This window comes from Mytilus trossulus, chromosome 4 (genome assembly GCF_036588685.1).
Source record: "Mytilus trossulus isolate FHL-02 chromosome 4, PNRI_Mtr1.1.1.hap1, whole genome shotgun sequence".
In the NCBI taxonomy this organism is placed as follows: domain Eukaryota; kingdom Metazoa; phylum Mollusca; class Bivalvia; order Mytilida; family Mytilidae; genus Mytilus; species Mytilus trossulus.
Window position 1 is genome coordinate 28,734,984 of NC_086376.1, and position 16,909 is coordinate 28,751,892.

General features: G+C 31.5%; 1 protein-coding gene across 1 annotated transcript in view; it reads left to right on the forward strand.

The window, feature by feature from the left end:
- The window catches only part of LOC134716542 (polycystin-1-like protein 2), a 66,594-nt gene extending 59,668 nt beyond the window's left edge, over positions 1–6,926 (forward strand). Inside the window, exons 17-21 of the mRNA XM_063579552.1 lie at positions 111–713; positions 1,055–1,320; positions 2,012–2,292; positions 3,992–4,145; positions 5,678–6,926. Of these exons, the coding sequence (XP_063435622.1) occupies positions 111–713; positions 1,055–1,320; positions 2,012–2,292; positions 3,992–4,145; positions 5,678–6,921 (2,548 nt within the window). The 3' untranslated portion in view covers positions 6,922–6,926. The remainder of the gene's footprint in view (positions 1–110; positions 714–1,054; positions 1,321–2,011; positions 2,293–3,991; positions 4,146–5,677) is intronic.
- Positions 6,927–16,909: the final 9,983 nt, after the last annotated feature.

A 16,909-nucleotide genomic window follows, 5' to 3' on the forward strand; every position in this document is an offset into this window, starting at 1 on the left:
TTAAGTAAAAGTCCTATTTAAATAGATGACCAATGTTGTAAAATGGCATGATCCTTATTATATATATAATTTTTTGTAGATGTATAAAAGGATTTTTTATTTCACTTCAGGTTTTTAACAAGAGTACTGGTTCAGGACTTGAGAACAAATAAAGTCTACAGCTTTATATTGGGTGAATGGATTGGTGTGGAGAGAGGTTCTGTCAAAGTAACTATCCCATGTGTAAAACCAGAAGATTTCAACACATATAAAAACCAAGAATTCCTTCTCAAGTCTAGTCGGGACCTAAGAGATGGTCATCTATGGCTGAGTATCTTGTCCAAGCCATGTCAAAGTCATTTTACACGTGTTCAGAGACTTAGTTGCTGTTTATCCCTACTTCTATGTGCTATGTTGACTAGTATAATGTTCCACGGAGTACCTACTGATGACCCAGACGATCAGGTTAAAGTGGCATCTATCAGCCTGTCATTGGCTGATATAGTCATTGGCATAGAATGTGGATTGATCATGTTTCCAATTAATTTGATCATTGTAAAGCTGTTTCTGAGGACAGGGTTAAAACCTAAGAAACAAAGGTCTTCTCGGAGGAAATATCAGTTTGATGACTCATTTGAAAGGATAGAAATCGTTGAGGAAAAACAGCTTATAAACGATGAAGAAGATGAAGAGTTGATTGGTGAACAGAAGGATCAACAGGCACAACCCAAAATGTTAGTAATACTTCTACATTTCAATAATGTCATTTTTATCTAGGAGTTGTGCCCTTTTAAACTCAGAATAACATACTATTGCAACAGTTTGTCACAACAGAATTTCTTGAATCTTTGTTGATAATAATGATATTGTAAACATAAGTATGATAAATGGTTAACAAAAATATTATTACTTTTTACTGATTGCACCAAAAGGGGGGTAGCATCATTTAGATGTGAGTTTAAAGCTTTGACCATTGCCATAAATGTTTCCATGATATTTGTAAAAGTTTCTGAGTGGTATATATGAATGAAGCTTCATACTTTTTCATAAATATGTTTTTCTTTATATTTTATAGGTTGCCATGGTGGTGTTTATATATAGCCTGGACTATTGTCATAACTGTATCTCTGGTAAACTCATACTTTGTTATGTTGTACGGTCTTAAGTATGGGTACCAGAAAAGTGTTGAATGGCTTGTGTCATTTTTCACAGCTTTCTTCCAGAGTGCCTGTTTCCAACAGCCCATTAAAGTTTTTGCTATAGCAATGATTCTGACTTATATATTCAAGAAACCAGTTGAAATTGAAGGACTTAAAGTCGACATTTCACTCAGAGATGCAGGTAAATAAATTGTCTAAGAAGGACTAGGAATTTGATTTGGCAATTTTATTGTCTACTCTAACTGAGAAATTTAATGCACAACTACAGAAAAAAACTCCTTTGTTGTTTAACTTCCAAATGATGAGACTGAGCTGAGACCATTGATATAAAAATAAGGAGATGTGGTATGATTTCTTACCAGACGACTATCTACCAAAGTTTAAATAAAGTGTTAGCAATTATAGTCAATCATATGGCCTTCAACAATGAAAAAAAACTATACCATACAGTAATGCTTATAATAGGCCCTGATATGAAACAATTCAATTGAGAAAACTAACAGCCAGTTAGCTTTCATAGTAGGTAGGATAGTTCAAGACTTCTATGACGGAAAGAAAAACAAGTTGATTTTCAAATATGTTACTACATTAAGTTTATGCTTCAAGATTTGGTAAAGAAAACATTCTGCCCATGTATATAAACCAATAAAATAAGTACAACATATCCACCAAAATGTTTACCTTTGAATGGTGGAGCTCATAGAAGATAAAACACAATGTCACTCAACAGCAAGTTCCTGCAAAAAAAACACCATAAAACACCATAAAACACAATTTTCGCATAGGAAGGGGAATTCTTCTGATGTATCATAGTCTCACTGTTCTGAAAGTTAGAATATTTACTTTGTTAGGAGTATTTTTTATACTTTTAGTGCTTTATGAACAAGATAAAGATGACGAAACATTACCCCAGTACATTGTTCCTGATCCAGCTTCCAAAAAACTGCTCCATAAGATAATGTCAAAGTTAGCCATGGAAGGATTAATTGAGGAACGCCTTAGGGAGATAGTCCTGTACTTCTTGTTTGTTACCATAGTATTATTTGTCATCCATGCCCATAGAAATGTCAGGACATCATTCTACTGTGGTAATGCTTTAGAGGATATATTTATTAGAAAAAGTTGGAAGAAAGATCGATTGAGTTTCCCTGATGTAAGTATATTATATGTTATTGTTAATGTACAATACTTAAAATATTCCTTGCTTTTTGTGTTTTACTTTTCCAGGAAAAAATCATACAATAAATTTGTAAATCCATTTATTGTATGATTTCAAGGTATAATGTCCTATATAATTTATTGAATCTGAAGAAGAGAATTGTGTACAATGATGTATGCACGGGTAATAAGAATGTCTTTCTGTAGAAGTTACCTTGTTAGCAAGCATTGTAAAAATCTATTAATAGCACAATGGTCTCCCTCTGTATATATAGCCAGTACAAAGCATAGTATACTTAAATGGGACTTAAACAATATATGAAATGTCAGAATTAGGCAAGAAATATTTGTTCCTGGACTTAAAATATATAGAAGGGTCACACTTAGCACTTATTCAGAGACTTTTTAATTTAAACATTTATAATTTAAATATACTTGCAGAAAGACAAACTTACAAACAACATTGCTGATGGGATTAAAAACAAAGTATTTGATATAAATCAACTTTTTTTTCTCATGAATGATTTCGCTATATTTTTCTATAAATTAACTTTATCCTATACCTAATAGAAAAATAAAATAAAAATATGGGGTCACTGTTCATTTAAGCTCACAATCTGCCTCAGAAAGAAGCATACATTTTTGTTCATGTCCTGTTTTTCTGTTGAACTAATAGGAGAAATAAAGGTAATATCTAAATAAAAAAATAACCTAATTACAGAAATTGCTTAAATTTTACAATTATTTAGCTTATTTGAAAACAGTAATAAAAAAAATAGGTCACTGATGTGTTAAAAAAATATGTTAATTTTAATGCCAAAAAATGGCATTTTTGCACCAAAGGGAGATAATTTGGAGTTTTTTCAATGATATAAACATTTTAAAAGTCATTTGGGCCCAAACTGAATATATTTTTTGGGTTGATTTTTGTACCATATCATAAAGTAATAACTAATAGTGTTTTAAATAAAATTTGGAATGAAAAAAACAAATGTTTAATATTTGCTGAAATTTTAGTACCTGCAAGCCTCCTTAAGGCTAAACTGACTTTCTGGATAAGATTTCTTTGGAAGTGTATTTTTCAAACATATGATAACAAATCATACATTCTATACTTTATGTCAAGTACATTTGTATCTGGTTAAGTTTCTAGTCAATGTAGTTTACAATAAGGTTATGGTCCCATCAATTTGGGTTATTTTATTTGCAGAATTATGGTTTTTATCAATGAAAATACAAAATGTCTTAGTGTGTGATTGGGGCATTGTGAAGAATCAGAGCGCCATCTGTCCTCATAATGATCGTTAGCATAATACAACAATGACATTTCACACATTGACATGTTACAAGTTACAAAACAACAATATACAAATTGTCCTGTTTCAGATTAAAGTTTTTGGTCAAGGTAGATTTTGATGAAGTTGAAGTCCTATCAGACAACTTAAAACATGTGTTCCTTATGGACACATTTTTTTTTATTTTAGTTTTTACATTCACCTTATCAGAGTAATTGCAGGTGGCTTGATATCATTAACATGGTTGCCAATTTCTTGTATTATATGTCTCAGCTTAGTTAAAAAAAAAAACATAGCTGTCACTCATGATTTGTATTTTACAGGGATGACGAATTCTTGACTTTCACATAGAGACCTTTTCACTTCGACACATCACTAACAATTAAATATTTGTTGTAGATAACAAATTTACCTAAGTTCTGGGATTATATGAGAGTTAAGGCCTTACCAGGTTTGGATGATATAGAAAATGGAGACAAGACAGTAGAAACCCATGGGGATGATTTCTTTCTGGTTGGACCATACAGACTGAGACAACTTAGAGTGAAACAAAGTAAACTTTTGTACATTTTAGGTTGTTTTCATACATTTGAGATATTGTCATGATTTTCATAAATGTACCTTAAATCCTATTCAAAGTTATAATTAGATGATCCCTGACTTCTAACCAGAAGGCCACCATTATGAAGGTTGTACCTAACACCTTGACTAAAAATTAATTTGGCTTGTTAAGTTTCATCAAATTTTTGACAAATATTACCATTGACCCTTTGACTAAAATATAAATTTTCAAAAAAACTTGAACAACACACTTTATTGGGAAAAAAATATTTGATATATATATAGCAGTTTTTAAACAAGCACTTATTTGATCATTGAGGAGCTGATTATTTCATATACAAAAGAATGTGATTTAAACATTCAGCTGATTTTTACGGAGTTATCTCCCTGAAATGTTATTTTCACCAGGAGATTTTCTACTAGTGTAACAACTATTTTTCTTTTTCTTGACAAGGTTTGAATTGAAAATCAATGTGCAACAACTTACTAAATCACCAAGAGCATAAATTTAGATTCTTTCATGCAGTTATGAACTAAAAATTATTTTTTTTTTGCTTGAAAAACACTTGGTCGGAGGAGAAAAAAAAATAAAAATCAATATTTTTAATTTTATTTTTTTTCCTATTTGGCAAAAACTAGAGTAGGAGGGATCGTAAAACTAAAAATAAAAAAACTACGGCCTAAATGCCTTATAATTTAAAGGAGTAGGGGCATTATGGCCTAGTTTTGGCCCAAGAAAATAAAATGTTTGATAACCATTTCAAATTGGCACATAATGTTACGAAATGCATAGGGTCAAGAAATAAAGATTAAAAACAGAAACATTTTTATCTGATGACGTCACAATTACGTCATATGTATTGTTTTCACAAAAACGATGAAAAATACAGAATTTATGCAGTTTTCTATCATTATTTCCGTTGAGGAAACAACCTGCGCAGCCGAGAAACAACAAAATTATTTAACAGAAGCTTTATTATAACTATTGACATAATCTCACCAAATATTAAGTTGTTTCTTGGGTGCGCACATACTTTTTCAATATAAAATATACTTAAAATTTGATGAAAAAACAAGGAAAATCAGGAAATTTAACAAAATATGCAAATTAGGTCATGATTCGTTGCCATGGTAACTTGTTTTATGTCAAATTTGTTTTGTTTTTCTTAGTACCTTATACCTTGGTCAAGTTTTCAGTAATTTAAAAATATGTATGATAACTTTTAAATTTGCAGTAATTTTTGGGCCAAATAAGGGCCTTATTGCCCCTACTCCTTTGAAATAACATATTGGCCACATAAAGGCTTTATTGCCCCTATTTCTTTTTCTTTTTTTCCCTTTTATCTCGTATCTAATAGATAAATCTTAACCGTAAAGGGTAAAGATGATCAACAATACAAGATTTGAAAAATGGTTAAAATAACCAAAAAAATCGGCTGACTGGTTTTGGAGTTACCTGGTATTGTCCTTAGATTTAAAAAGTAAAGTTATATCTAGCTTACATGCTTTTATATATCTTTCCAGATACTTGTCCTACACCAGAATATATCAGACAAGCATTCTCCTTAACTGTGGAATGTTCAGACAAATATTGGCTTGGTAATGAGGATACCAAACACTACAACCAAACCTGGAACCAGACAGTTACCATGGCCCCTCTAACAGCTGATCACTGGACCTACCAGACAGCATGGCAGCTAAGAACCATTCCTTACACTGGTACTCAGGCCACATACAGTGGTGGTGGATATATAAAAGAGATCACCCCTAGCTCCATGTCACAACAGACAATAGATAAATTAATGACTGATGGTTGGATAGATGGAAGAACAAGTGCTATTTTTCTGGAATTTAATTTGTATAATCCTAATGTTAATATGTTTAGTGTAGTTATGTTCCTGTTTGAATTTTCTGCAAATCGTGGAATTTTTCCATATTTTCAAATTTTTACCACTAAGTTATATCACTATGGCAGCGGGACTGAGATTGCTGCAGCAGTTTGTGAAGTTTTATTAGCCATTTTCACGGTCATTTTTACGTACTACGAAGGGAAGAAATTTAAAAGAATGGGATACAGATATTATTTTACTTTTTTCTGGAATTTGATTGAGTTTATAACCATATGCCTGTGTTACAGTGTTATAGGTCTGTTTTTTCAGAGAATGGTAACTATTTCATGGATAATGGATAAATATAAACAAACCAATAGGCTGGAGTTTGTCAGTTTTTACGCTGCTGTGTGGTGGGATTTTATACAGCTTTATCTAATGGCATTTCTTGTATTCCTTATCATTGTCAAATTTCTAAAAATTCTGTCATTTAATCAAAACATGCAGTTGTTATCAATTACCTTGAACCATGCCAAGAAATCACTGTGTAATTTTTCTCTTCTGATTTTTGTTTTAATCTTTGCCTTTGCCCACTTTTGTCTCTTAGCATTTGGAAATGTATCTCCAAATTACAAGAGTGCTTCAAGTAGTATTTTGACACTATTTAATTTTGCCATTGGTGTTTCCGATTATTATGGTCTACAGCGTGCACATAGGATTCTAGGTCCTATATTTTTCTTTCTTTTTGTATCGGCTGTAATATTTATATATCTTACAGTATTCATGTCTATTGTCAATTTTGCAATTACAAAATCCAAAGAAGAAAAAGGGAAGAAGAAGAATGAGTTAGAAGTGGTTAATTACCTTCTTACTAAGTTAGCTAATATCTTGCCGGTTGAGCTTGCTTCTAGAATGAAAGTGAAATATTATGAAAACTGATGCATAATTTAGGCCACACCAATTTAATTTCTTGTTCTTCGGATTTTTGGACTCCAAAAATTGGGGCGAGCGAGCGATTTGAAAATTTTAATAAAAAAATATTTAATTTGCAAATTTTTGAGGCGAAGCCTGAAAAGTAAAGGCGAGCGATTATAATTTTTTTTTGTAAACATAAAATAGTAGGTTTTGACTATATTAAAACTTGATTTATCACTTGTACCTTGACATATTTTTTATTTATGAAGTATTTTTTCCCTGTTCAACAAGAAATAATTGAAAAATTAAATCTGGCCTATGTATGTGTGACTGACAACGAGACAATTCTCCATCCAAGTCATAATCAGGTTCAGAACAACCCCTTAATGTTATGAATATCCCTTTTATGAGTGGTCTAAATAAGTTATAATATATATTTTTTTTTGAAAAAACACTTCAAGTACAAAAGGGCTTATATTTTCCCAAAGAACTATAATATTTGGTATTAAATGGTCAAAACATGTCCAGGAATTTTTTTCATATTCCTGGACTTTATCCATGTTAACACATTTACTTTAACAGTTTAATATTATTCAATATAAGTGGACCCATCCCTCCTTTAGAAAAGTTGATTAAAATATAATGTATTTCTCCTCTTTTTGAGTAAAACAGTTGTCAAAGGTTTTGCATAGTAGCACTGTACAAATCCTAAGTATTTCTATTTTCTTTTCTGTAACAGTAAACATGGTAAAATGACCCCTTCAAGGCCCTTGTCTGAGGGAGGGTTGGTCCCAACCTGATAATAACAAACATAGGTCAAAGTACGGCCTTTTACACAGAGCTTTGATCAAGACCAACCAGCAAGCTATAAGGGACCACAACTTAGTATTGTACACAATTTGAACAGGAAAACCAACGATCTAAATTATATTTCCAAACGGGAAAATACCAATGAACCACATCAACAAACGATAACTGCTGAACGACAGGTCCGTGAATCAACAATGACAGGTGCACAAACCTGCAGCGTGTATGACCGTAACCATACATTATAATTGCAGTTGAAGGCAAATCCTTCAGAAGTTCTTTGTACTTTATTTTAACAACGAACATTTATTTAAAGGGAATATAAGTTAAGGGGAAAGAAACCAACGTTTTGTTCTGTACTGGTATTTCTATTAATATCGGAGCACTCCCGCTTGGAATACATTGGTTTCATGCTGAAACAAATATTCTCGCAGATATTTAAAGTGTTGTGGGGTGCTGTTAGGTTTAAAGTCGTTATATAAAGGCTAGACTGTGATTTTAAAAAACAAATGTTGAGATCTTTATGAAATATTTACAAAAAAAAACGGTGCGGGAAATGGACACGATTTCATTTCCGGATGCGGGAAGCGGGAATATAATAAAAATAAAAAAAATCTGTTTTGAAAAAAATAGGTGCGGGCGGGTCCGTCGAACAAGGAATCAAATTGGTGTGGCCTTATCTTTTAAACTGTAAATTTTTATTTTAAAAAAAATGTTTGTTATTTGTGTTAAAAATTTAAAACATACTGTGGACTCATTTATATTTGGATACCAATTTTTGGGGGGTTTTGTGGGTACAGAGGCATGAGATAAAAGGTTTTACAAATTACAAATTTCCATAACATTGTAATATGCAGATTTGGGCAAACCACGAAATCATATGTCCATGAAAATACAAGTTATCATCAATCCACAAATATTGGTACATGAAAGTAAATGAATCCATAGTACTGGGATTTTAAGATGAAGTATGCTTATCATTGTATTATTATTATTTTTAGATAAACCATAAATTGAAATGTATGTAATTTGTTAACTACTTAGTCATTTCTGTGGTAGGAAACATTATTAAATAATTATGATTATAATTTTTGTAAACATATCTAAATAAAGTACTGCAAATTCAGAAATTATTGCGTGCATCTATTAATATAATTTTATTTTTTGCAATATTGGGGAAAATCCTGTTTAATTCATATAAAATTATCAAAATGTGAGTTTAAATGATTGCGATTATAACCCTGTCACATTTTTGACAATAATAAAAACATTGCAATAATTTCTGAATTTACAGTTGTTTTTTCATAATAATTTCAAGTATCATGTGATTAACCAAATTATGACTTAGAACTGATATTCAGCTGTGTGGTGGTATTGAAGTAAGACAATGCTGCTTCCATTAATTTACCAACTTGTAATCATAACTTATTATTGATCATGTGGTAATTTGTTATTTAAAGACACACTTTGTGAATATAGCTTTGATTTTGTTGTTTTAACTTGTCAAAAATCATTGAAACATTGTTGAATTTAGGTCATAAGGATTTATTATTTTGTTCAGCAAAAAAAAAGTTGAGGGGTAATTAGACTTTCAGAGGTGTTTCTGTGTCCACAGCCAGATTTGAGAAACTGCAAGAATTTTTTAAAGTGTGTTCTTATGTTGTGCCCTTACATCACTGTCCTAGGGTTGGACACCCACAAAACATGTTAATTATTCTTTATATGCTTGTTCCAAGGGCCTGTAATTCAGAAGTTGTAATTTGTTGCTTTATATCATTTTCCCTCAGTTTACTGTTATGTATAAACCTTGTTAAATTATTTATTTGAATTGTTTTAAACTTGTGACGTCTGACCTTTTATAGCTTGTTATTATAATTGCTAATATCTATGACATTTACTGTCTCTATTGGAAAGTTGTCTAATTGGAAATAATAGCACTTCCTATTTGTAATATAATTTGATTCATATATGCATTTTGGACAAACTGGTCACTTGACCCATATTACATGATATTAGGGACTGGTTAACAATTTTGCTTTACTTGTACTACAAAGTAAGTTTGGTAAGGTTAAGTTCAATATTTCAAGACAAAAAATGTTTCAAATTGGGAAAAAGACACAAAAAAATTGAATAGAACCATTTTTGTTGAAATTTATTTTACAGTGTTGATATTTACATCCAAAGTAGATAAATAATAGAAATCTTTGAAAAATTTGACAAAATGACCCAGATTTAAACCAATTAAGAACTAAAAAAAACTAGAATAATTGTATTAACAAAAAATAGTTTTTTCTTATGGATTTAAGTTTTCACTTACTTGTATTAATTAAGTTCAACTTCCAAGTTTTGTGAATATTAAAAATGTATCTTGACAGGGTTTAAGAGTGTAAAAGGTGTCTTTGACCAGATATTATTATTATTTATTTAAAAGTGTATTATTATATCAGAGCTGTGTTGAATAGAAATGGACCTTATGCAAATAAATATCAATACATCTGTTAGCCTATTTCAGATTGAAAAGATCTTTATGAAAATTAAGTTGTTTTAAGGAAACAGAAAATTTGTGATTTTTTTTTTTTATTATTATAAATTTTATATATTTTACACTATAAATTGTTACTTTTTGATATGGTACAAAAATCAACCCAAAAAATCGATTCGTTTTGGCCCCAGATGACTTTTGAAATGTTTATATAATTGAAAAAGCTCCAAATAATCTCCCTTTGGTGCAAAAATGCCATTTTTAGCATTAAAATTGAAATATCTTTTTAACTCATTGGTGACTTATATTTTTTTTTTTTTTTTCAAATAAGCTGTACTTAAACTAGACATTGTAAAATTTTGGCGATTTCTGTAATTAAGTTCTTTTTTAATTTCGATTTTACCTATATTTCTCCTATTAGTTCAACAGCAAAAAAAGTACCATAGCAAAAATGCATGCATCTTTTGAAGGCAAATTGTGAGCTTAAATGAACGGTTACCCAATTTAAAAACAAAAAAATATATTAAGTATATAATTACATTTATAGAAAAAAATAGTGAAATCCTATATTTAAAAAAAATACCTGCGAGCCCCCTTAAGACCAAAATTCTTGAATATTCTAAAATCAATCTCATACACATAAACATGCATTTGCATAAGATTGATTTCTATTGGATGCAGCTCATTGTTTGTTTCATGACTTTTGATCTCAGTATTAGTTATGCTTTTATTGAAGCAGTTGTGTATTTTGTTTTGTTGTATATTAAATTTTTGAATTTAGTTAAGTTTTCAAGTTTTAATGTTTATGTTATGGAATACTGACGTTTGATAATTCAAGTAATACTTTTAATTGTGTCTTATCTTAGAAATAAATACTGTTTTGTTGTCTTTTTTTTTTTTTATTGACCATATGACTTTTGCAATCACTTCAAACAATTACCGGTACTCAAATTTGCTTTAGCCAATTTTCTATGGGAGGTGTTGCCCTTAAAATTAGTGTTGTCAACGATTAACTGGTGAACTGACCGAATACCAAAAACGCTAACTGGTTAACTGGACTTTTTATTTCAATTTTGATAGATTTGATATAAATTTGTATTGAAATCATTAAATAGTTATGTTTTATTTAAAAATGTCGTCGTGGGAATTAATTTGACAAATTTATTGTCCAGTATATGGATTGCCTTTGTTAATTAATCATAAAAACAACAAATTAACTAGAGCTCGGGGCAGGATCTTAAAGGAACCTTGTTAGTATACAGGTTTTTTTAACAGTAAATTTAAATCAGTAATGCAATTAAATTTTACTGATAACTTCATTATTTCGTTTTTGATCTAATATTGTGTATACCTACATCTAAATGTGCAACTTCCGTAGTGCAAGGATTAGTCTTACTTTAAACGAAATGCAAACCAATGTGAATGTACTCAATGTATACCTGATAGTACGAGTAAAATTGAGAATGGAAATAGGGAATGTGTCAAAGAGACAACAACCCAACCAAATAAAAAAAACCAGCAGAAGGTCACCAACAGGTCTTCAATGTAGCGAGAAATTCCCGCACCTGGAGGCGTCCTTCAGCTGGCCCCTAAACAAATATATACTAGTTCAGTGATAATGAACACCATACTAATTCCAAATTGTACACAAGAAACTAAAATTAAAATAATACAAGACTAAAAAGGCCAGAGGCTCTTGACTTGGGAAAGGCGCAAAAATGCGGCTGGGTTAAGCGTATGTGAGATCTCAACCCTCCTTTAAAAAAGAAACAAGCAAACAAAGTAAAGAAACATGTTGTACAGTAACCTATAGTTGTTCATTTCTGTGTCATTTTGGTCTCTTGTGGAGAATCCTCTCATTGGCAATCATACATACCACATCTTCTTTTTAATAATTAATCATTTCAAATTGAAACACTCCACTTTATTTTCGGATACAAAAAGGGAAAGGAAAGAATAATCAGTTTCAGAAATATTCAATTCTACGAGATCAAGATTTTTTTTTTGATTTTTTCAATCTGAAGTTGGTACAATCACTATAGTTGATATGGTGTATTTGATTATTTAAAGTCAAACTTCACCAGGAATCCTCACAGACAAGCCTTATAATTCCAAAGGACAAGCTTCAATTCCATAAGCATAAATTTATGTTTTGGATGAAAGGTTGTCAAATTGACACTCATACCACGTCTTATCTATGTGTAGGGTACTATTGATAAGGCTTTTAAACACCAACTTAAACTATCGGTTAATCAGTCAAACGATTGTCCAAGTAACCGGCTAGGAAAAGGTGTACGATTTGACAACACTACTTAAAATGATTTGTTTTATGCCCAACCTAGGGCAATTATGTTTTTTGGTCTTTGAGTCTGTTCTTCTGTCAGCCCTGCTTCAGGTTGAAGTTTTTGGTGAGGTTGAAGTCCAATCAATTTGAAACTTGGTATGCATGTCTGTTTAAAGGGCACTGTCAAAGCAGTCGCATGAGCTTGCCAATCGCATTGTATTACATCTAAATATTATTGTAAAATTATTTTTTTCAACAAATAAAAAATGGATTCTGAACTTCAAGTAAAATGAAACATTTATCTTAGAGCATCTTCAATATATCGTCCAGTAATCTTATTCATTCAATGTGACCACCATGATAAACCAGTCTCATCATTTGCAAGTTTGGGTAGTAAAATCGTTTGGCTATCAATTGTATATACCACAGAAAATTCTAATTGACCTCTTGATGTCTGTTTTGATGGGTTCTTATCATTTCAGTGTTCACTTCTCCTCAAATCTTCTCTTATTCAGAAACGAACATACAAAGGCTACTGTGAGTTCCTCCGTCATTATTATATATGGAAAGGAAAATGCTTTATATATTTGGAAATCCAAAGTTAACTTGATACCCCTCCCTCTTTCCGATTTTCCAACCATTCGAAATCGTGGTTAAAGCAAATTTTTAAATCCAGTTCCAACGAAGTTCAAATAGCATTGTAAATTTATAAGAAAGCATTAAACCAGCAATCTTGCGGTTACTTTATAATGAATATATTGTTACAGATTTTTATGACCAATGAAAGCAATGGGGTGTTTTATTATCTTGTTCAACAACATTTTGGAAAGAAGAAAAGCCGGTTTAAAAATCAGTATACAGTGTATTAATTATATACACGAAAATATGGAGAAATCTGGACCTTATATTTTAACAGTGTATTACATAAAAACCAGAGAGAAGAGCTGTAGTTTCAGAACAAGTATTGAACCAAGTGTGGAATCTGAAGGTAATATTCTTTACTTGTGGGGTGTGGGTGTATTGTCCCCCCCCCTGTTTTTTTAAGGTTTTTTTCACGTTTTACTTTCAATCCCCATACATGCTGTTAGCTGTGTGTATTCCGATTTGGGACAGTCCAATTTGTGATCATTTGCCAGTGGATGAGATAGAAAGTTTATTTGATATTCTAATGTCACGTGCTTCATTCGCTTTGTTAATAAACCCAATCTCTAAATCAAATAAAATTTGTTTGCACATGCGTAACTATATTGACTACTGCACTGAGAATAATGAATTTTATCAAATCGGCATGCATTAATTTAATATATTTGATAAACTTAAAACACTTCCAACCTCTAAAATGATGCACATGTTGTTACTAATTCATTTATTATGACTGTAACGTGTTGCAATTCTAAATTGGCATAGTTGACCTAGATAATCATGGAAGATCCTATACAAACGATCCACGCTTATACACATCGGACATAGACATTACCTTAATTATCCTAATCAGAATCGAAATAATTAATGCAAGCAAGGATTTGTATAGTTATAGTTATAACTATACAAATCCTTGATGCAAGCTATACTTTAATGCAGTTTTAACATGGGTAGGTATTATATTCGTTTTATGTTAGCCCTCACTATCGCTAGGGCAAAAAAACAAATCACGAATATAATGTCTACCAATGTTAAAACTACAATAACTTATAGCTTGCATCAATTATTTCTGAAATCTTTTAAATATAAAAGAAAAATGTAGCCCATATAAACATGATATATATAAACATTTAATCGTGTTTTCCCGTGTGAATGGTTTTACACTAGTATAATTTTTGGGCCCTTTATAGCTTTTTGTTCGGTGTGAGCCAAGGCTCCATGTTGAAGGCCGTACATTGACCTATAATGGTTTACTTTTATAAATTGTTATTTGGATGGAGAGTTGTCTCATCGGAACTCACACCACATCTTCCTATATCAATGAAATTCATTCACTTTTTTAAGGAAGCTCTTGTTATTTTAGATAGTGGTCTACCAAGTACAACATATGAACTTCCTCGTCCTTCAGAGAGGAATGTTGATCTTACTAGAAAAATACCTCTAAAAATTCCAAAACAACCGATTAAACCACTATTTGGATTTCCTACTTTCGATGATTTATTTGGTGGAACTGAAAAATTAAAACCAGTGAGGTTGCAGCAATTCATGAACAAGGTAAGCATGAAAAGCATGAAATTCAAATATTTGCTAGTAGATATCATAACAAGAATGACATTATTTCAAAAAACATGTTTGTTTATGAAAATTCGCTAGATCATTGTACTCTTCCGGATCATCTTCTGTTTTAAGGGTGCTTTTTGTTCAGTCTGTACATTGCCAGCCTGTAATTCAGTGGTTGTCGTTTGTTTATGTGTTACATATTTGTTTTTCGTTCATTTTTTTTACATAAATAAGTCCGTTAGTTTTCTCGTTTGAATTGTTTTACATTGTCTTATCGGGGTCTTTTATAGCTGACTATGCGGTATGGGCTTTGCTCATTGTTGAAGGCTGTACGGTGACCTATAGTTGTTAATGTTTGTGTCATTTTGGTCTTTTGTGGATAGTTGTCTCATTGGCAATAATACCACATCTTCTTTTTTATATTGTAAAAGAGGGGCGAAAGATATCAGAAGGATGGTCAAACTCATAGATCGGAAATAGAGTAACAACGCAATGGATAAAAAATAAAAGACAAATAATAGTACAAAAGACACAGTAAAAAAATCTAAAGACTAAAAAACACAAACCCCAACAAAACTGGGGGTGATCTCAGGTGCCCGGAAGTATAGTCTAATTCGGTAGGTCATATTGGTGATGTAACTGTTACTGTTTTTCGTTATTGTTTTTTTTTTTGGCTGGTAAAGTTAAACTTTAAAACGATGTCTTATAACCAATGTTTAAGCACTTGAAGAAGAAAGAAGAAATATGATACCATTGAATTATACTGATACTAAAGGGATAGACGTCACATACTAGGTGTTTGTGTTAGTTTTTGGTAACAGTAATATGACGTTATTTTTCATCACTTCAATGCTCGATATTTTTTATTTTTCTGAACTATACAGGCAGTATTGAAGTTTGTGGAACAGTCAAAGAAATACCAACTACTATCAAACGAATGGACAGTTTAATGTCACAAGATTTCTACACAACATTATATACAAGCTTGGAAGGATCCAACAAATTTGCAGAATTTAGAATCAAATTTGGTGGATTGATTGATTGATTGATTGATGGTTGCTTTACGCAAATTTGGTGGAGCACTTAGGCATAATTATTTAAGTTGCAAGTTAGTTCGTTTATAACACCGAAATAATGACTCTCTTGATAAATATTTGAAGGAGTCTTTTGGCAAATGGGTTTAACTTGACCAGTGAAATCCATTGACGAACAATTGTAACTTATCATATGTTTTGTGTGTTTGTTGAAGGGAATATTGACGGGTGGTTGAAACTTTTACTGGATCCGCTAATGCACTGTATCTTTCTTTAATTCTTCAAATACTACTTTATGTTCTTGTACGTTTTGATGACATCATTTTCGTTTTGTTTCCTATGTTATATTTATTTATTTTATAAGTCTATCTTTCAAAATATTTCGTAATAATATTGTTTCCAACTACTAACAATTCTGATTGGCTGAAGTCCTTGGCTTCACTTGGTAGCACAATTCGATTGTCACTTACAATCAACGCGCTGTGATTAAATTATACATAAAAAACAATTTCTATATTTTGCAATGAACTAGACTAAGTATATCTTACTATATGATCACCATACTAGTAATATTAACAACAGTTAGAGCCCTATGGGAAAAAAACAGAAACAAAATCTTTTTGTTAGAAAACACTGTCAGACATCCTAACTTACTATCCACACTGATATGTGTCCACACTTGTAAAAACAAAATATGGAGTATTTCGTCGATTATTTATACTACTTGCTTATGTAACTCATCCTTAGTGGTGATACCATAGAAAACACATCCGATATACCTATACTGTTTATTCGCATCCATCCATATTGATGTGGGTTCGTGGTCTAGTGGTTAAGACCGATGACTCGGTACAGTACTGAAGGTATCGAGTTCAATTCTCACTCGAGACAATGTCACATCGAATTTTCAGTACATCAATAGGGTGATTTTCACCCTCCCACACATATCTCTGGTATTCAGACCGGAGTTAAATCTATATTGGATACTCCGGTGCCTCGGTAGATCAAAGTTGTTCCCAGCTTGACCTGGAAATCAATCTTCTGAAATCTCTTCGGTTTGTTTGTTCCCGCCGAGAAACCCGGCGGTTCTCTCAGAGTACTTCGGCTTCCTCCACCATAATAACATACTTCCCTGTGTCCTACACGCTCCCTTGGGCGATGTTGGGTGGGGATTGTTCTGGTGGTGGGATAATATTGTAAATT